This window comes from Pogona vitticeps, chromosome 3, assembly GCF_051106095.1.
Source record: "Pogona vitticeps strain Pit_001003342236 chromosome 3, PviZW2.1, whole genome shotgun sequence".
Taxonomy (NCBI): Eukaryota; Metazoa; Chordata; class Lepidosauria; order Squamata; family Agamidae; genus Pogona; species Pogona vitticeps.
This window is the reverse complement of record NC_135785.1, coordinates 41,749,965-41,770,900: the sequence shown is the minus strand read 5'-3', so window position 1 is coordinate 41,770,900 and position 20,936 is coordinate 41,749,965. Positions and strand designations below refer to the sequence as shown.

At 39.1% G+C, this 20,936-nt stretch overlaps 1 protein-coding gene across 1 annotated transcript in view; it reads right to left on the bottom strand.

Annotated features, from left to right (window-relative positions):
- Nucleotides 1–9,196: 9,196 nt before the first annotated feature.
- LOC110088936 (vertebrate ancient opsin) overlaps nucleotides 9,197–20,936 on the bottom strand; it is a 134,509-nt gene continuing 122,769 nt past the window's right edge. Inside the window, exon 4 of the mRNA XM_020811580.3 lies at nucleotides 9,197–10,693. Within this exon, the coding sequence (XP_020667239.3) occupies nucleotides 10,457–10,693 (237 nt within the window). The 3' untranslated portion in view covers nucleotides 9,197–10,456. The remainder of the gene's footprint in view (nucleotides 10,694–20,936) is intronic.

The following is a 20,936-nucleotide window of genomic DNA, read 5'->3' as shown; positions in this document are numbered from 1 at the left end:
CATCCAATTGCTATTCAGTGGCAAATTCCCAAATCATTTCACCTGGTCTAGAAACTCAACATGACTTTGGATTTATGTTTGCTATCAAAGACCAGTTATTCTCTCCAAGCTCACTTTTGCCCGTGAACAGTCTTTACGCCTTACTTCTAGCAATATAGCAGCCAGTAGATTCTGATTTGTTAAGGGAAATAGAGTACTGTCTAACCTTAAGTTCAGACTCTACCCTTACAAATCCTTGAAACGTTCTACATCTCATTGAACGGAGATGTCCAATCATAGAAAGAGACCTTAAGAATATAAGGAGAAGCCAAACCAAAGGCCAATCTCAGAAAGCATTACGTTCCCACCCAGGGCATGAGTAGAGCAGCTTTCTTGTCTTCTTCAACAACTGGTATCTGAGAGATATATTGCCTATATTATGGATAACATATACCCATCTTGACTAAAAGCCATGGATGCCTTTCTCTTTCATGAATGCTTCTAATTCCCTTTGTAATATGTCTGATTTGGGTATCATTTCTGCATCTTGTGGCAGCAAATTCCATAGTTTAATTGAAACAAAAAGTAGAGTTGGGCAATGCTGATTGGTAAGACCTCTAAACGAGCTGGTGTGGTCTAGTGGATATAGTGATGAACTAAAACTCAGGAGACCAGAGTTCATGTCCCCATTTGTTCATGGAAGCACACTGAAAGTGGTAAAACCACTCCTGAAATACCTCACACCTCAAAAGCCCTGCTAGTGTCATTATACGTTGGATGTGACTTGATGGCACATTAAAAAAAAGACTACTAAAAGATTGCAAAGGTGGTGCAATGCTGTGTATTCTGCAAAGAAATAGTTCCTTTTGTCTCTCCTGAGTCTCCTGTCAATCACTGAAGAGTCCTGGTTTCTAATATAATGCGAGTGGGAAGGGGGAAAAACAAAAACCCTTTCTATCCCATTTGTAACCGTGCATCATTTCATAGGTTTGTGTGGTGTCTTCTGCATAGGATACTGTGACTCCAGTTGCCTTTTTTTCTAACCTAAAGGAACCCAAGACGTTGCAACTTTTCCTAATACAAGATGTTTCCCAGATCCTTGATAATTTTGGTTACCATTTTGGCACCTTATAGGCATTTACTCATTGGTCAAACTAACTCAACATCGACCACACTGAGTGGGAAAATATCTCTAGACATTTAGAGGGAAGTCTTTCTCAGCCCTCCTTGACATGCATGCTGGGCATGTGCTCTGCTAATGAGTCAGTTCTTCCATTGGGGATAGGTAAACCATTACATGAAGTACTCTGAAGCAGAGACACACATGCTCTGTGGCCCACACCAGCATTGCCTGTCCTACACACACATGAAATGACTGGACAGTCACTCCTGTCTTGAAAACAGCTACTTTCAGTTGTTAAAACAAACCCACACACTTTCTTCTAGAACAGAATGGGAACTCCATCTTGTTTCACACAAGAATTCCTGTTTCTAGAATCTTCCAGGAGAAGAAGTTCTCTTTTACAATCTCCTCAAAATAAAAATATAAGTGATTAATTTATCAAAATAATTTATGGAGTAGGGGGGGTCTGTTAGGAATGTGAGCCTACGTATGGTCCATAGATTGCATAATTCCCACCCTAAAGTAGCTTTTTGAACCTGCCCAATGTATGCTGAACATGAATTTTGCTTAATAACTTATTTTCTCATAATTTGGGGACTTGAGAGGACTTTAATAGTTATGCTGTTATTTTTAAAAGCCGGCTGATTTAGTCATAGATGGGATGTTGGAAATATTCACCCTGAATGACTCATTCCTGCATCCAATGCATGTCCACTGAGAAGTAAATCCCACTGAGTTCAATAGGACTTCCTCCCTAGCAGGTATGTATATTTAGAACTGAAACCTAATTCATCAAGACAGTTTGGCTGACCTTATCCATTGTATATCTTCATCCCCTTTGAAGCATTAAATCTCAGCTGACAGATTTCTTTTTTTTAAAAATAAAACTCTTTATAAGTGTTTGAACATGATTTGAAAGCAACAGTTTCTCTTGCTGAAGGCAAAACATGTACAGTACCATTTCATAACATCTGAAATGGCTCATGACATAGACAGGAGCTGAAATATATTCAGACATGGAGAGAAGGATTACAGGAAGTACTGATATTCTGGATATTATGATCAATGCTTATTCAGAAATAGACTTCTGACACTGAATAAATCAAGTTTCTTAAAAAAAAATCTTCCAAAGGATCATAAGAATTGGGGAGATTAAAAGTCCAGAAAACAAAGTAGCTTTAAAAAACAAAACAAAAGCAGTACAATCCTGGATATATTTAAAGGTAAAGGTTCCCCTTGACAATTTGTCTAGTCGTGTCCGACTCATCTCCGTTTCCAACCCATAGAGCTAGCGTTTGTCCGCAGATAATCCTCCGTGGTCATGTGGCCAGTGTGACTAGACACGGAACACACATTTACCTTCCCACCAAGGTGGTACCTATTTATTCGCATTTTTGCATGTTTTTGAACTGCCAGGTTGGCAAGAGCTGGGACAAGCGAAGGGGTCTCACTCCGTTGCATGGATTCGATCTTACGACTGCAGGTCTTCTGACCTTGAAGCACAGAGGCTTCAGTGGTTTAACCCGCAGCACCACCACATCCCTGGATAGATTTACTCAGCTATGAATTGCACTGAGTGTAATGGGACTTACTCCCATTGTAGCCATTAAAACTGTAGGCAAACAACAAATCAACCGTAAGGCATACAAAATCAGCCACAACACAAGGGGTTCTATATAGAACTGTTAAATTGTGTTCTATGAACTCATCTACCCAAAATTATGATAATCTAAAGCAGTTTTCCTCAGCTTGGCACCCTCCAGACATATTGGACTACAGTTCCCCTAACCCCTAGACGGCATATCCAGCTCTCTTGCTAGTAGGGTGATTGGAGATGTGTACAACACGACACAGTTTGAGGAACTAATTCCCACTAGTCTGATAATCTACTTTCTCCGATCCACTTCCTGCCTTGAATATTGTCCTATAAACTCACCTTGTGTTATAATTCAATGCAGTTCGGTAATACCACTGTTAAATAGTACCAAACAGGCAGCTTAAATTATCTCATGTCAGTAAATTACACAAAGAAAACACCAGTAAAAATGTACAGATAACAAGACTTTGGATGAAAAGGGGCAATAAAGAAGAATACATCTAAATTACAGTAATAATTTTAAGTCACATTAATTCTTACAATCAAAGTATAAAATTTTTGAAGGCAAATTTTGTTCATGCTATTTTCTGTGTATGCAAAAAACTGAGGACAATATACCAGGACTGAGAAGTATAGCTGAATTGTGGCCATGGTTAGTAAAGTTCAGCAGGAGATGAAAAAGAGTTACTCCACTGAAATTTCAGCTGTTGGTGTTCTATTTTGCTACAAGGGTTTAAATAAATGACATTTTAGGGTATTTCGGCTCTATGAAATTTTGATTGACAGCATTGTCTGCTCAGATGGAATTCTGTGACAGAACAACAGCAGCTCTGGACACATATAGGAGGTGGAAGTAAGGCCAGGCCACAAAGAAAGAGTGCAGACAAGAAGCAAATAATTGCAGAGATGGTGTTAGGATAGCAATAGCTGAGAATGAGCTGAGGTTAGAAAGAGATGCTAAAAGAAAAACCCCCCAAAAAAGCATTTTTTAGGTACGTGCATAAGAAAAGATAGAGAAAAGAAATAGTGGCTCAGCTACTCAATAAGGATGGGAAAACAATATCAGACAACAAAGGCAAAAAGTGCTCAGTTTCTACTTTAGCTCAGTCTTTTTCCAAAAGGCAATCCATCACCGTCCAGGCAAATGTGAAGTACAAGTGGAGGGGACAAGATTAAGGTCAAGGCATAACTTTTTGCTTTGAACAAGTTCAAATCTCCAGGGCCAGTAGTTAGGCATCCAATAATATTGAAGGAACTGGCTGAAAAAAAAACTCTGAACCACCATGTATTATTGTCTTGGAATAATGGAGGATGGATGAAGTGCCAGGGGAGTGAAGGCGGGCTAATGCCCCTATCTTCAAAAAGGGGAAAAAAGAAAAATCTGGGAACTACAGACCAGTAAGCCTGGCATCAATCTCAGGGGAAATTCTAGAACAGATTATAAAGCAGTCACTCTGCAGCCATCTTGAAAACAATGCAGTAATAACTAGAAGCCAACATGGATTTGTCAAGAATGGTGTATGGTAGGAATGCTGTAGACATAATATATCTTGACTTCAGCAAAGCCTTTGTCAAAGTGACTCATGATATTCTGATTAGCAAGCTAAGTAAGTGTGAGCTGGATAGCACAAATGTCAGATATATACAGTTGGTTATAGAGTCATATTCAGATAATGTTTATCAATGGCTCCTTCTCAGATTGAGAGGAGGTAACAACTGGAGTATCCCAAGGCTCAGTCCTCAGCCCAATGCTCTTCAGCATTTTTATTAATGACTTGGATAATGGAGATTTGTGGATGACATGAAACTGGGTGGAATAGCTAATACCTTGGAAGACAGAAATAAAATTAGAAAAGATATTGATAGGCTTGAGCACTGGGCTGAAAACAACAGAATGAAATTTATCAGGGATCAGTGCAAAGTTCTAAACCTGGCGGGAATTGTTATAGATCACAAGCTGAATATGAACCAACAGTGTGATGTAGCTGCAAAAAAAGAGAGAGAGAGGCAAAGTTGGCTATTTTAGGCAGCATTAACAAAAGTATAGCCTCCAAATGCCATGGTTTGGTTCCCCTCTATCCAGCACTGTCTAGGCCTTGTCTTGAGTATTGTGTCCACTTGTGAAAACCCCATTTTCACAAATGGGGTTTGTGAAATTGAAACAGGTTCAGAGGAGGGCAACAAGGATAATCCTGGGGCTGGAAACCAAGCTCTGTGAGGACAGACTGAAAGAGCTGGGCATGTTTAGCCTTGAGAAAAGAAGTCTGAAGGGAGATATGATAGCAGTTTTCAAATACTTGAAAGATGGACATACCAAGAAGGAAGGGGATCTGTTCTTGATCATCCCAGACAGTAGGATACATATGAATGGGCTCAAGTTACAGGAAGCCAGTTTCCTAGATTTTGCTTATTCAAGGAAAAATCTCACTTCCCATCTGCCTAATTTTTAGAACAATATGACAGCACTGGAGGCATTCAAAAGAAAGTTAGACAGCCATCTGTCAGCTATACTTTAAATTGGATTCCTGCACTGAGCAGAGGGTTGGTCCTCATTATCTTAAAGGCCCCTTCCATCTCCACCATTGTATGATTCTATTATTCTATAATTCTATGGGGGAGGAACCAAAAACCAAAAAGGTCCGTCTAGGATAACCTTATATATTTGCATCTTAAATGTATTGAATACTTGGGTGTTCAGCTCTATTTGTGGCACTAAATTTGACTGCCACCACTTTTTGTTATGTGCTCCTGATTTTCAGCAGCTACAAGGGAAGCAGATACAGTCAATGTTCAGAAACATTATTTTTTTGAATCACAGCTTTTCTGAATTTTATGTTCAGCCAGTGTAGTTCTGGGTACAATGTGACCTTCTTCAAACTAGAAACAGCTTTACCTATTGAATTTCACTGGTGCTAGTGGTTGAGAATTTCATATGGGTTTGTGTTTCAAAGAAAAGCTTACTTAATCCAGATATTTCTTCATTTACAGGACTTGATATTTTAAAAATCCAAGCTGGAGTGATAGACTCCTTATTTCCTATTCAGGAACATTCATTTCTTGTTATTTGAGAGATCATCTTTCTCAAGATGCTCTTCTTAAGTAGTTTGAAACAGTGTGTTCTTGTAGTAATGTTTTAACTTTTGTAGAAGAGTTCAAAATTTAAAATTCAAATCTTAGATCTGCAATATGTAAATGATTGATTCAATTAAAGCCCATGCTGCAGGCATTCATGCTGCAAGCTGCAATCCTGCATTTCCCAAACTCTTTGATGTTAAAAGTACATTATTTTTAACTGTTCCCAGCTTGAATCTATTCCTCCACAAGACTTCTATCCTCTTTTAGGAGATGCAAGACTCAGATTATCGGACTGTCTCCAGTGTCCAAACATAACAAAGGCCTTGGGGGTAAAGTGCTTTGTTCCTGGCCATGAAAAGCCTTTTCTGTTAAAAAAAGAAAAGAAAAAAAAAACACTGGCAGGTGGGTGCCCTCTAATTATGTTAGATTTCTTTGTTCAACTTCTTTATATTTCTGGCTACCTTGTGATTAGACCTGGCGATCTGGTATTTATAGATAAGAATTACATATAGTGCAACATCCTACATTTAGATATGGATCTCTGATCTAGTGTCAAGTTCTACTACACACTTTGAAGGCCAGAGGCCTAATTAATTTACTGACCTCTTCAAGGCCTGGGCTATCAACTGCCCTGCTTCTACTACTTCAGCCCCCTAATTAAAATGGTGTTCATTCCTCCCTGCTACACCACACCTTTTTGGCTTCTCCTTCTGGTTTATAGGTTAAGCCAGTATGAATCAAGGAGTTTGGGAGTTGAGGGCTAGGAAGCCTGTCAGAAAAGATAACACATTCAGTCTCTTGCATGTTATACCACTCTCATCCTGTCTGAGTCCTACCATGAAAGAAACAAAAGGGCCACTTCTTTTGGGAAGGGCATTCATGCATTAACTTGCATTTTGTTGTTATATTTATTATTTATAGTGAGTCAGTAGGTAGGGTAAATAGAGGATTAGGAGACACGCTTGGGTTTCTAGAATTACTGCTACCATACCACAAGTGAATAATCCATGGCTGATAGAACATTTGCAGAAAAATATGGGAATTGGAGGAACATGAATGCTTTATAATTATTATGAAAAGTCTTTATCTCACCTAGAATACCTGTGTATTTCACTAGTGGTACTTATATGAACTCTGGAGACTATCTTCTACTGAATCACACCATCGGTCCATTAAGTCCGGACTAGTCCATTCTGCCTGGCAGGAACTCCACTAGGTTTCAGGGAAGATTTTATTTCTTGTATTCTTTGATGATCTCCCATTCCAATACAAGTGCAACCCTTAGCTGCCAAAATCAAATTAGTTTGAACATGTTCAGGTTAGCAGGGTGGTACCTCATTTGAGAACCACTGCCAGATTTCAGATGGAAGACCTCTCCCACAACGCTCTCTTTCTCTCCTAGAGGAGGTTTTGTGCTAGCAGCTTTTGCTGAGAATACTGTTGCTTCTTCTTCACGTATTTGAGAAACATAATTGTAGAGGGAAGATGGGGCCCTTATTGTGCAATATTCCAACCTATGTAAAGACCAGTAACAGGTAGTATAATGACATCCATTGTTCACTTCCTTATTGACGTATGATTTCAGGATCAACGGGATGTAGCCAAACTATGCATCCTAGCTTCCGTCCACAATTAACATTTACAAAGTTTCTGAAGAAGGTTTAGTCTAACATTGCTTCTGACTGATTTAAGCAAATCTCAGACGGTAAGAGCTAGTTCAGTATAATGCTTGTAGTGTTAGACTGGCACTCTAAAGGTACAAGTTTAATTCTCCACTGAGCCATGAGTCTTCGAGTCAACCTTGGGCCAATCACTTACTCAGCTTAACCTATCTCAGAGTTACTGATAAGGATAAAGTGTGAAAGATCAGAGCTATATGTGGCACTTTAAGCTCAATGAAGAAAAAAAATTAAAAGTAACTCAGAAGGAAGAAAGGAAAACAAGATCTTGCAGTGTGTGTCAGGAAAAATGAATTATATAAGCATCTTTAAGATTGTCTGCAATTTAGCTTTCACATTTTCATTATGTTAAAGGATTTGGACATCTACAATCCTTCAGCCAATCTATGCTTGGGTCCTGAATGGTGCTCAAGCCTCATCTTTATCCATGGTTTCTGAACTGTATCCCACAGTAAGTATTTTGAACAGCCTAAGACTGAGATAATGCATTTAATGACATTATCTTTTGTGGAAGTCTAGGAACGTCCTTGAACATCTTTCAGTTCTTTCACTTATGTGCCATTTTAAATGATGGTGTCATTGTCCTGTAGAAATTGTACCACTCAACATGAATGTTCCCTGCAAGCAAATAGTCCTAGGCTGCAACTACTCACATAAAATATGCTCACATAAATGAAAGGGAAGTGTGAACTAGGTGGTAGGATCCTTGCCCAGATTCTTCTGATAATGAAGACAGAGTTCATAAAGTAGAGGTAGCAGACTGCTACATCCCAGCACTTTGCCTTTCTATCTTTTGAAGAAACAGATGATGGTACTCACCATTGCCCAACCTTAGGCTAGGAATGAATTTTGCTTGTTCTTGAATTGAACTGTGATATATTGTCCACTGTTTGATACCAAGCCGCTTTGTATGTGTAAATGTAAGCACTTTCAAATGACAAGAAAAGCTTCTATTTTATGTAGCAACACATCAGCACTGACCACAATTTGTTTAATCAGAGAAAGGTATTTCCCTTGATGTGCTAGGGGAAAAATAATCCTACTAAACTAATATTTTTCTTAAATATTTTTTATGTTATCACTATAATTTTTCATTCTTAATTAGAGTTGCACATATTTCCTAACCTTCTTTCCTATCAGTAGAATGTGTTATTTTGCATTTGTGTACTAAGAAGGGAACTTTTAAAAATCTAGTATGTTCAGCTCAGATATCCAATGCACTGTCAACATTCTACTGTAGGTTGAAGTCAAAAAAGTCCAGCCCAAAGTAAAAGACAATGGCATTCTCATTCATTCATTCATTCATTCATTCATTCATTCATTCATTCATTCATTCATTTATTTATTTATTCATTCATTCATTCATTCATTCATTCATTCATTCATTCATTCATTCATTCATTCATTCATTTGACTTCTACCCCACCCATCTAGATCAAAGGTCTATTCTGGGCGGCATTACAAATTTAAAAACAGTAAAAACAATGAACATATACTATAACTCTAATATGGCAAAATGTGAATTTAGGATATAGCAGGAGGAAAAGCCTGCCCAAATAGCCAGGCCTTGACTTTACTTCTAATTCTGTGAATACTGTAATGGGAGTGCAACCCCACAAGGGTTACTTCAGCTTTTAACTTCATCAGTTAACCCATTCCCCATGTGACAGTTTCATATTCATACTCAGTCATTAGAACAATAGCCGAAGCTAGACTGTAATTGGTGATCAGAATTTGGCAATCCATGGGTGTGGCTACACAGGGGAGGAGCATTAGATTAAATAGATGTATTCCCTGTTGGCTTCTGCTGCACAAATCTCTCTGGTTGTTCACACCAATTGCACCACTGCAAGAATCCGCATCACACATCCCAAACCCTCTCCTCCACACCTTTTACCTTCATTCCTCCCCTTTATGTAGAAGCTTAACAATCAATTCCTACCAGTTTGAACTCCTTTTCTCTCTCTCTTTTCCTCTCTTTTCAAAGTGATATAGTGCAACTTTGAAAGGCTTAGCCTCCCAAAGAACTAGAGGCTGTGCCATCAAAAGTAGAAAGGCAAACATTTGTTGAAGGAAAGGTAAACCCTTTAGTACAACAATTGTCCCCATGAAAAAACAGGCATAGAAAGAAAGCAAACTGCTAGGAAAAGCAAAGCAGCCTTGCCACTGATATGAAACAGTGCTAAACTTGACAGGCAGATTAAAGAAGAAGGAGTAAAACTGGCTGGACGACAGACAACAGTCATTTATTTGAAGGGGATTGTCTAACTGTAAAGGCATATTGGTGCCCACTGAAGAGTAAAAAAAATTCACTATGGGACAAACTTCCAATTGCACATTTAGATCAAGTTAAGCAATCAGACACACCAGAACAAGGGAAAAAGGATGCAAGTGAATCAGTTGAAAATAAACAACCCTCTGCTGGCCATTCCAAAAGAAATGAATGACTCCAGAAGAAGCACAAGCTTCCACATTATTAGCTCTACATACTGTAGTCAGAGAAAAAGGCAGTGATTTCAGGTGTGCAAACTCCAATGCAAAGCAGATTATAATTCAGTGTCATTGTACTCCATGTTTGTTAAAACATGCTACCATCAAAATGATCCCTGAAAATCTCTATGCCTTAGATTTGTTGCCCCTTTAAATCTACTTAGGTAAGCAGGCAGCATCACTGCTCTGAAAAAGCAGGCACATCATCACCAGAACCAGAGATCACTAAGTCCTACTCACAAGAGTAGCCTACCCATGGTTTATACCTAGCATTATTAACATTGTGAACATTTTTTTCATGAAAAGACATTTGTATTACATTTTGAAGGGCTGTTGAGATTGCACAAACATTTCATTGGACTGCAGATTCTTTACATTCTCTCTGCCCCAAATAGCTGAGCCCAACTACATTGTCCACTCCTTACAGAGTTATGAACTTGCAAACTCCAAAGTTCCATTCATCTTCAGAGTTACTTCCTCCTATGTTTGAAAGGGCAAAGAGTTGATTTTTATTCAAGCACTGTAATGTGCTACAAGTAACACTGTTTGTTTCGCCTTGGAACTGTGGTTTGCGCTAACCATGGCATCCTGAGGGTCCAAGGATGGTGCTCCTGCTGAAGCTGCAACAAATGTGAAGTTGTTGTCCTGTCTCCGGATACTGCGACACACTCGAGTCGACTTGGAGGAGCATCTGTTGCTGGAAGTGTTTGACTTTCCACATTTCAGAAGAGCACAAAAGCATCTGTAAAACTAACACACAAATATATGTAGTAAATAGAGACAGCCTATTTGTGAAGTGATGGCTTCATTTCTCTATTGCATCAAGCAATATGGTCCCTTGTGAGACTCATGTTCAGCAAACTGTAAAATCACCAAGATGGCTTGGTGATTTTATGCACCCATTTTACGCCTTTGAAAAGGAAAAAAATTGAACTCAGAAACCTTACTTGTTATAAGAAAAAGGCAGCTTTATGGCTACTCATTACTCTGCTTTTGAATGCAAGTATACTCTAATAAAGTAGCCAGTTCAGTGTAGCATGTTACTTCCATGCTCTGAGAAGGAGCTAGGTCAGCAGAGAGAAGAAACTCAATGATCAAGAGGGGTGGCATAGATTAAAGGAAGAGCTAAAAATATGACTTGGTAATAACAATACAGAGACAGAGCAAGAGAGACAGAGTTAGAAGCAACCTTATTTTAATAAAATTATTTGTTTCATAGAATTCCTCTTGATTCTTAGTAGTAACAAGTAGCACTTGAATCATCTACTACACCTTGATTGGTCATATTTCCTCCACTCAAGACTCTCAACAACCACTTTTCATTAGGATGTCTAAGAGCAAGATATTTTGAATCTCTAAGCTTGCTTGAAATCAGGAACTATCAATTAAAGCATATTTTGAATCCAATCCTCATGATGAACCAAGAAAGGTTGTGGCAGAAGAATAAGCCATAAAATCTTCCACACCCTCACAGCTGCAAGTGGAGCGCCTCAAACTACCCATCTCCTAGTCTCATTTGCCAATCTGAGCTCCTTGGCTGGACAGATCTCTTACTGCTCCCTCAGTCTTACAACAGGCCTGTTACTTGTCCTCCAAGGCAAAACCATAGTCTTTGTGCTAGGAGGAATGTTTTGGGTTTTTGTTTGCTTGTTTTTGTCTTGGGGTGGTCTTGAAGTGCACAGGCAATGTCATGGACCTGGGAATGGAGCTGATCCGACTATTTCCTAAAGGGTACAAGGTGAGTATAACCCAATCCGTATACTCTTTATTTGGGTACAGAGCAGGTCTGGGGTCTCCTACACATCCCAATGGAAATACTTCTAGTATACTCTACTTCTACTGTCTACTTAGAAAAACAATACGTCTGGAAAAAGGCAGTGTAAAAAAATTAACTTTTTTTCCTCCAAAAAGTTCCTAGACCAATTCTGGGTATAAAAAGAATCAGAAGCATGGTTCTAAAATCAGGAATAAAACATTTTAATTGCATGAGGTTGCTCTGCACAGCATATATAGCTTATAATGAGCTTATAATGAAAACAGAATGAGATTTGAAGGATAATAAGTGGTGCTTTGATCTGAACAGGGGGAAATATACATTAATGAGAGACAACAAGGCTATGAATGGTGAGAAGCACATCAGGAGTAGAATGACTGAAAGGAACCCAGCCATAACACTCCACAACATTTTTCTTTTCATGAGGTAATTTTCTCTATGGCATGAGCTGATCTGCATTTATTTATTTATTCATTTATTTTATTTATTTTTTAAAAGTATTTTATCCCACCTTTTTTCTTTAAAAAGCACCCAACATGGCTTACTTCATTAATGATGAACGCTAAAAACAGTAAAATATTCAAATATTAAAGAACTAAGAACATTATATTTAAAGTGTTATGTAAAAGCATTACAAAAACAGATTTAGAAGCAACAAAATATAAACCATCCCATTTATTGTCTCCTAGATAGACTTTAAAGAAAAACTCCCTGAAGAAAAATATTTTTTCATGCTTGTGGAAGGACAGCAAAAACAGGGCCAGTCTGGCTTCCTGTGGGAGGGAATTCCAGAGTCTGGGAGCAGAGACAGAGAAGGCCCACTTCCCCACCAAGCACACCTTTAAGACACCCTTTTACTCCACAGACTGATTTGATTATACATAGAGGAAAGCACCGGGGCACAAACTAGCATTGCATTTATAACTTGACAGTGTTACATGAATATTTCTCCATTTTTGTAACTCTGATTTATTTCCTGTATTTACTGTATGCAGGGTTCAGCTATGGGTAAAAGGGCTTGCATATGAGAAACTTGTAGCTAATACCTCTTTTGGCTTTCTAGGGATTGATTCGAAGCATGAAACAATTACTTAACCATGGTGTGAAAGTATGTTGAAATGTACTGTTTCAACAAACTACATTGCAATTCATTTCAGGGGGTGAGGGAATACTCCCATGCGCATGTATATGAAATCTTTTTGCCCATGTGGGATACATGGAGTTGTGGGTAAGTGGTCAGGAATGTTTAGCAGTGGGCATGGCCAGAACCGGTAGTTAGGATTAACTGGTCTCAGGGCACCAGTCAAAGCTGGTCCAAATGGCTATGCTACTCCTTGTCTCTAGACGGGGAGATAGACTGCAGCATTATTTACTCCCAAAGTGTTTTATTTTATTGTGTAGGGGCTTTCAAGCCTGGGTTCAGTGTGGATCTGTTTGTATGTGTATTGTATACATAATGTTTGTTTGAGATACTTCAGGAAATCCACATTGTGTACCTGGCTTGCCCATTTATGAATACAGGTATGCAGTCTTATGTGGCATCAAATCAATCCTGGCCTACCCTTCTCAGGATTTTCCAGATAGAGAGTCCTCTGAAGTGGACTACCTTTTCCAACTCCCGGGGGCATCCTGGGATTGTGCAGATTGACCCATGGGCCCACATCTTCTAGGATGCACAGTGGAGAACTGAACTCCCAGCCTCTGGCTTCACAGCTAGATATCTAACTCACTGAGCTATCCAGCTATGCAGTCATTAGTTTGCAAAATTACAGAGGGCCATGTCCCTGTGGCATCACAAGAGCCCGCCCCTCTGACTTCACAGGGCACACTCCCCTCGTCCCCTCCTACCTCGGTTATCTCAAAAGATAGGAAGCTACAATTTTGACAACTGTTCTGGTGATAGGTGGGACCAGTGGTTGCCATCAAGGCCAGTATTTCCTTCACTTACACTTCACTCATTCTCCCTCCCTTCCTCTCCCCTCCCTCTCTTTCACTCACTCACTCACTCACTCACTCACTCACTCACTCACTCACTCTCTCTCTCTTTCTCTCTCTCTCTCTCTCTCTCTCTCTCACACACACACACACACACACACACACACACACGATCCAGGACTGCCGGAAAGACACCCTACTCTGAACCTCCTTGAACCAGATGGAAAGAATATGCAAGCATTTTCAATAAATAACATCAGTAGGTTTCCCTGTTGGGCAAGCAGAGGAAGCTGCAAGCCATGCTTTATAGTCTTGCACCTCTGAAAAACACTTTAACCTCATTAAACAGTATCCCTGTCTTGTCTCATCGCACGAAGCCTTTAAAACAAGAATATTTAAAACTGTTGAGTCTTGTCTTATTTCATAATTAGTGCAAATGCATGCACTGTAAGCGGGTGTAAACTCTTGCGGCACATTAAGGCAGTTGAATTATGTGAAGATGCTAAGCAAGCCGCTGGGTGAATGTCACCATAACAGTTGCAGGTCAAGGTCAACACATTTGAAGGGAACACAACTATTTATACTTTAGAAAGCTAAGGTTATAACGAGTGGATGGGGGGGGGGAGGTACATCAGGAGCATGCTAGTTATTCTTAAGCTGCTTTGTTCTTAATGATTTCTGGTCTTCCTTCCTTATTGCCACACATGCTGCAAAATCAGAGTGAAGTGCAGCACCGTGCTGAAGAAAATGGCTTGCACTCCAGGGAATGGAATTTGCAGGAAAGTACAAACGTGCGTAAAAATGGTGATAACTCTCTACAGGACATTGTTCATGGAATGATAAACAACTACTCTTTAAGACTGAGGAACAGTTTGCATTTGGCGATGGCATTATGTCTTAAACATGATGGATTTGTCCTTCTGTTGCTATTAGCACTGGTCCATTGAAGTCAAAGGGAAATCTTACATTTTAATGACTGCATTTAAATTTTTAATTTACTATTATTTATTATTTAAAATATTTTTATCCCACCTTCTTAAAAAGAACCCAAGGAGGCCTTAACTCCTCCTTTTAATCATGCTTCCCCTCGTCTTCAATCTTACAATCCAAATGTCATGACAGAGAAAGTGAAAAGGATGAGGAAGGCAAAGGACAAAAAGCATACCAGTTCTTAAAGTTCCAATATCCTTTTAATGACCAGATTGTTTGGAAACATTTCAAGGAGAGGAAGAGCCTGATAGGCAGATGCAATGTCAGTAGAACAGATGGAGAGCACCCTGCTCCCCAGCTCACTTTCTACTGTAGCCTGAAGGAAGGGTTGCCCTCCGAATGCTTGTTCTGTTTATGTTTAAGAACATAACATGCAATCCTCAAATGTGTTTGGAATTCAGAACTTGGAAAAGTTATGAACTCTCAGTATCAGCAGCCCAGCAGTCACGGTTATGGATGGGGGTGTTGCGTGGAGAGCAATAGTGTAAATTAGAAAGATTCCCCCTCCCCCAAACTCTGGTTCAGATACTAACTTCCAAAAATTGGCTTTTCCACAGCTGGGACTGAAAGGAGTAGAAGGACTGTTTTCGAATCTTAACCATGCTGCTCTTTTATAAAGTGCAAGAAATCTAGAGCTGATTATGGCAAGGTGATAAGCTGAAGGGTGAGGTATGACCCACTGACTCAATGAAGTTTTAAGCCTTAAGGTGAACCTGTCTGTAGTGTTTGTGTGCATATGTGTGTGCCTGCAGTGTGGAAAGCAAGGGAAGCTGCCTTTGGCATCCTGTCATATTACATCTACAGTATTTGCATACATTGAAGATAATATTCTATCCAATAGCAATAGCAATACACTTTCATCAAATAACTGTTTTGGTTACAAAACCCTATGGCTGTGTGAACACTGTGTCTGGAAGGTGTGATTTTACACTGATATTACAAGAACATTTTTCTTGTTAAAAAAAAAACCCACCTCAAACCACACAAACAAACCCTTCTGGCATGTTTTGCAGGCTAAGACAATTTATAGTTCTATTTATGAGACAGAAAAGATGCATCTACCATCAGAGGATCCTTACTGACTTCTGTTGGCAATAAATACAAGGTACCAATACTCCTTTGTGGTCAAATCCTATATAAATTTAAATATACTCTTTTTCCTGTGCTGTAATAATCATATGAATGCCAGGATTTGCCAAGTAGCTTCAACTACTGTGTTGGAGCCCGCAAGACTAAGAGGAAGGAAAGTCACCAGGCAATAATGCAATAACTCTTTGGCTTCCCAGCCAATGAGGACTCACAAAACAGAAGCCCAACCTAGAGAGGAAATTTGGGGTCTAGCAGTGGGGATAGCAGGGGATACCAGAAAGAAACCACAATGCCAACAGCCTACAAATAACTAAAGAAATGCCCAACCAAGCAAGACACTGGATTTCATCAACAGTGAAATCAAGATAGATAGATAGATAGATAGATAGATAGATAGATAGATAGATAGATAGATAGATAGATAGATAGATAGATAGATAGATAGATAGATAGATAGATAGATAGATAGATAGATAGATAGATAGATGGATGGATGGATGGATGGATGGATGGATGGATGGATGGATGGATGGATGGATGGATGGATGGATCCAACCTCTAGTGGGTCAAAGGAGGCATGGAGGCCCTCCAGTGAAAGTTGGCACCTCTGTAGTAAAGGATCATGGAAGATCTAAGAAACTTCAGTATAACATCATTAAGCCAGTTGTGACACTTCCTAACTTAACATATTCTTGAACTGGCCTGCACATTTTTTTCCCTCTCTCTGAGGGATATACTGATTCATCACGTTTTCTGAAACAGCCAGTTCAAAAAGTGGTCTTGGCAATTAACTAGAATAAAACATTTCAACTAACGCAGTGGTTCTTAACCTTTTTGAAAGAAACGCCCCCTTGAGCCATTGAGGAAGTTATCATCGCCCCCCTCCCCGCGCTGATATCTTATTTATTTATTTATTTATTTATTTATTTATTTATTTATTTATTTATTTATTTATTTATTTATTTATTTATTTATTTGAGACACTTAAATCCAATGACCCCTGAAAACAAAATTCAAGTCCAAGAAAATGAAATGCCCCAAAAAAGTAACATTTAATGATTTAGTTGCAAGTGAATTTTAAGACGGAAAAAGAAATATAAAAAGGGCATAAAAACGAACTGCAATGCAGGAACTAAAAATTTCAAGACAAAAACTCTGAAACTAAATTAAGATTGGAGGAAAATATATATTCATGCACACTGTAAAAAGGCTGCAGCCATCTTCACAGGTTTGGCTTGCTCCAGCGCCCCCCTACCGCCCCCCTGAAAAATGAAATCGCCCCCTGGGGGGCATTATCGCCCACGTTAAGAACCACTGAACTAACGTATATGTAGTTTTACAATGCCTTCTTAACACAATTTAGCTTTCCTTCAGACTCAACGAGCTTTTATTTTACAGCCTGAAGAAAGGAGAACAGCTACTTTGCACTCTTAACCTGTGCCTTGACCTATGTCTTCTGAAATAAAAATATTGATTCTGGGTGCTTGTGTGGAGCTGCAGGTTCAAGAACTGGTGCTTTGAAGGCTGGTCCTATGAGAAATCCAAGTTCAGCTCTTGACTTTCAGGAATGCTTGGACTACTTTTTTATTCTTTGAAAGTTTCTCATTCCACCTCACCTCTATATGCTGATGTTGCATCCGTAAGAGCCTCGTGGCGCAGTGGTTAAAATGCTGTACTGCAGCTAAAACTGTGCTCACGACCTGGGGTTCAAATCCCAGGTAGCCGGCTCAAGGTTGACTCAGCCTTCCATCCTTCCGAGGTCGGTAAAATGAGTACCCAGCTCGCTGGGGGGGGGGGCAATGTGTAGCCTGTATAATTAAAAATTGTAAACCGCCCGGAGAGTGCTTGTAGCGCTATGGGGCGGTATATAAGTCCAATAAATAAATAAATAAATAAATAAAAGCCTTAAAACTGGTCTGTTAATTGCTCTTAATAAAGTCATTAATGGCTGCTTTGATCCCAAGGAGCAGCCAAAGGTATATGCATATGTTCCTTCTGAAAAAAGAAGATAAAATCTCTGCAGTCAGGTAGCAGTGGGACTTACTCCCAAGTAAATGAAAGCCTAAATGAGAGTCTTCTGCATATCAGTGCAAAAGTACAGCTGCCTTAATTCAATGAGACACACTTCTAGCATGCAATAAGAATGGAGCCAGAACATATATATTTATATATATTCACATATACATCTATGTTAATATTTGGTACTGAAATCTGGGGATTTGCCAGTAATAAGAAAATTGAAAGGACACAGAATAAATTTTTGCACCTGAACTCAGGAGCAATGTTCTAATTTTCACCCCCACTGGGCAGAGCAAGTCAACCACCATCCCTACTCCAAACCCTCTCCCCCCCATATGGGGTTCTGTCGTGACCGCAACCAAAGGGTCAAAAAAACGCTCACTGTGGAGGAGGAGGAAAGCTGCGCAGAGAGGGGAGGAGTTGAGTGCACTAATGCATCTGTGCACCTTAGAGGGAGCCTTGCTAGCAAGCATCAAGAACCTCCTCACCCCAGATAATTAGAGCTGAATTTTGAATTATATCTGTAACAGATCTTTGCCTTCTTAAGATATTCCATTACTGGAATAAGTTACCTAAAATGAGTGATGTCAGGCTCCCCAATGTGAGAAGAACAGGAGATCAAAATGTCAAAACAATTATAGTTATCTAATTTTTCAAAATTGCTTTCAAATAATGGTTTTGGTGTAAAGGCTGTAAGTATGTTTAATGGAAATATTTCAAAGAATGTGTATTAGATACCAGAGCACAGTTGGAGGGAGCTGACTTGTCATCTGTAAGATCTATGAAATGCTTAGCAAAGACTAAAGCCCAATTTCAGGAGGAAAAATACTTGTCTTTCCCAATAAAAAAAAGATTTATGTATGGCCTTCACTTGTCTTCGTTTTGAGCAAATGATGCATTTCAGGGCATTCCAGTACACGATAGACTTTGTATATGTGGGGCAGATGAAGAAGAAGATCTTGTCTGCTACTTATTGCATCGCCAGCTATATGCCAGCAGTAGAGAACATTACTCAGCCCCATTCCTTGACAGTATGGTAGAGTAGGAGGATGAGAACAAATTTTTTATTGTAAGGATCCAATCACTGTGTGACACAGAGGGTTGCTCACCTTGCTGTTAAAGCAAATTAAGGCTGACTGAGTGAGGTTTTCAGATAGATTGTTGTGCTTTACTCCATTGAATGTGTTTTTGGTGTTTCTTGGTGTTGCTTTTGCTTATCATGTTTTACTGTGGTATTTGTTTGATCCTTTTTACTATTTGTATACTTACTGTTTTTAGCTTTAAATGTTGTATTTTAATGATGTAAGCTGCCTTGGGTCCTTTTTAAGGAGAAAGGTGGAGTAAAAATATTTTGAATATATATTATATATTCTACAAAAGAAAGGCCTGAGCTAATAAATTCCTTTTTAGGAGTCTATATCCAAAGGAGAGCTACTGAGAGAGGGTGGCAGTGGCTACAAGATCTGCTCCACTCATGGCGTGGATGTAAATTGGCTAGATTATGCACAGATTGTATAATATGTTTCTAGACTCCAAAATAATGGGAGGGGAAAATAAGAAGATCCATTTTTAAATTGAGAAGATCCAAATTTGACTTCTTATGAGCAGACAGAGTGCTAATGGTAGGCCTTTTAGAAAACCTTTTAGAAAACAAACTACCTTTAACAAATTAAGGCCTGGTTCTAAAGTAGAATTCCTTATTTAACATAAACAAAGGATAGGATTTGGCATGCTTAGGTTGCATTGATATCTGTGGTTCAAGTTAGAAGTCTCACTTGTTTTCTGTGGAACAGAATAATGATGGCTACTCAGTTGAGCTGGAGCCAAGGGAAATGTGACTGGATGGTTCATTCCTGAAAGTCTTTTGGTGTCACAGATTCTCCTTCAGTTTCTACAGCTTTTTTTCTGGCAACTTATACATAGCTGATAAAGTAGATTGCAGTTCATGGAAGCCTATATCGTATACGGGTTTAGTGTTTAAGAGAGGTAGTGCAGCATATTGGAGAGAGTGTCAGAGAAGGACTCCGATGCTCTGGATTCAAAATGCTCACTTGGTCATGAAAATGCACTGGAGGGCGTCAATAGTAAACCACTCCTTGAACTTTTCATAAAACAAAGTCTTTTAGACTTACAGGATTCTTTCTGCCACAAGATTCTTTCTCAGTTTTGCTGCAACAAACTATCTTGGTTCCTCCTCACAAACTGAGGATTCTGATTTCTGACAACTGAGGTATTTTTGTTCTGAGCTTTTATAGGTTCATGATCTGAGTACAGATGGACTTGGGTGGGGGGATCTTATTATATACACTGCATCCTAAATTGAAGTGACATTTTCTGACCTACACAGATTTTTTTTTCAGTATCAAAAACATGGACTATTCAGACACCAAAAAGCAATTTGCTGCTTCCTGTGTGTGTAATAGGAACCAGACAGCTGCAATGACATGGGTTTTGTAAATTATTGAGTTTATCAGTCAAGGCTGCTGTAACTTAAAAGCCAAACATTTTAGCCATCTCTATGAGTCAATTTCCTGCTTATTTCTAGTATTTTGGGAGATACTTGTAGTATCCTATCTACTCAATTGCCGTCCAATATGTTGTTGGACTGCAATTCTCATTGGTCCTCCTAGTCAGTATAGTTAAAGTGAGGTACGATGTGAACTGTAATCCAGAATTTGAAAGGTGACATATTCCATGTACTATCAATATCATCACACCATCATCATCTTGATTAGCAACAATGGAGTACAAAATGAACATCAACTCATTTCCCCTTCATCTTGTTGGGCCAAGATGCAGACTAAGGTCAGTATGTTGTTCAAAATACTGCATATACAATGGTAAGCAGACTTTGCTATTCTGTCCGGGGTGACCCTGCTTGGAGATTAGACTGCCAACTGAATATATGTTGTTGACTATACTGTCCTCAGCTTTCCTGATGTACCCAGAGCCCATCAACATGTTAAGCTGTGCATCCAAGAGAGGGCTAAATGTACATCTAAATAGAAGTGTTTATATAAATATATAAGTAATTCCTTGTCTTTTGTGTTATGTTTGCTCATTCGTTTAAATCGCATTTGTACATTGACCAGTTCCTTTAGTATTTGTAACCATATTTTTAGTTCCATCAGCACGGAGCTACAATATACCTCTAGAGACAGGACTGGGCATGGATTAATTTTATCT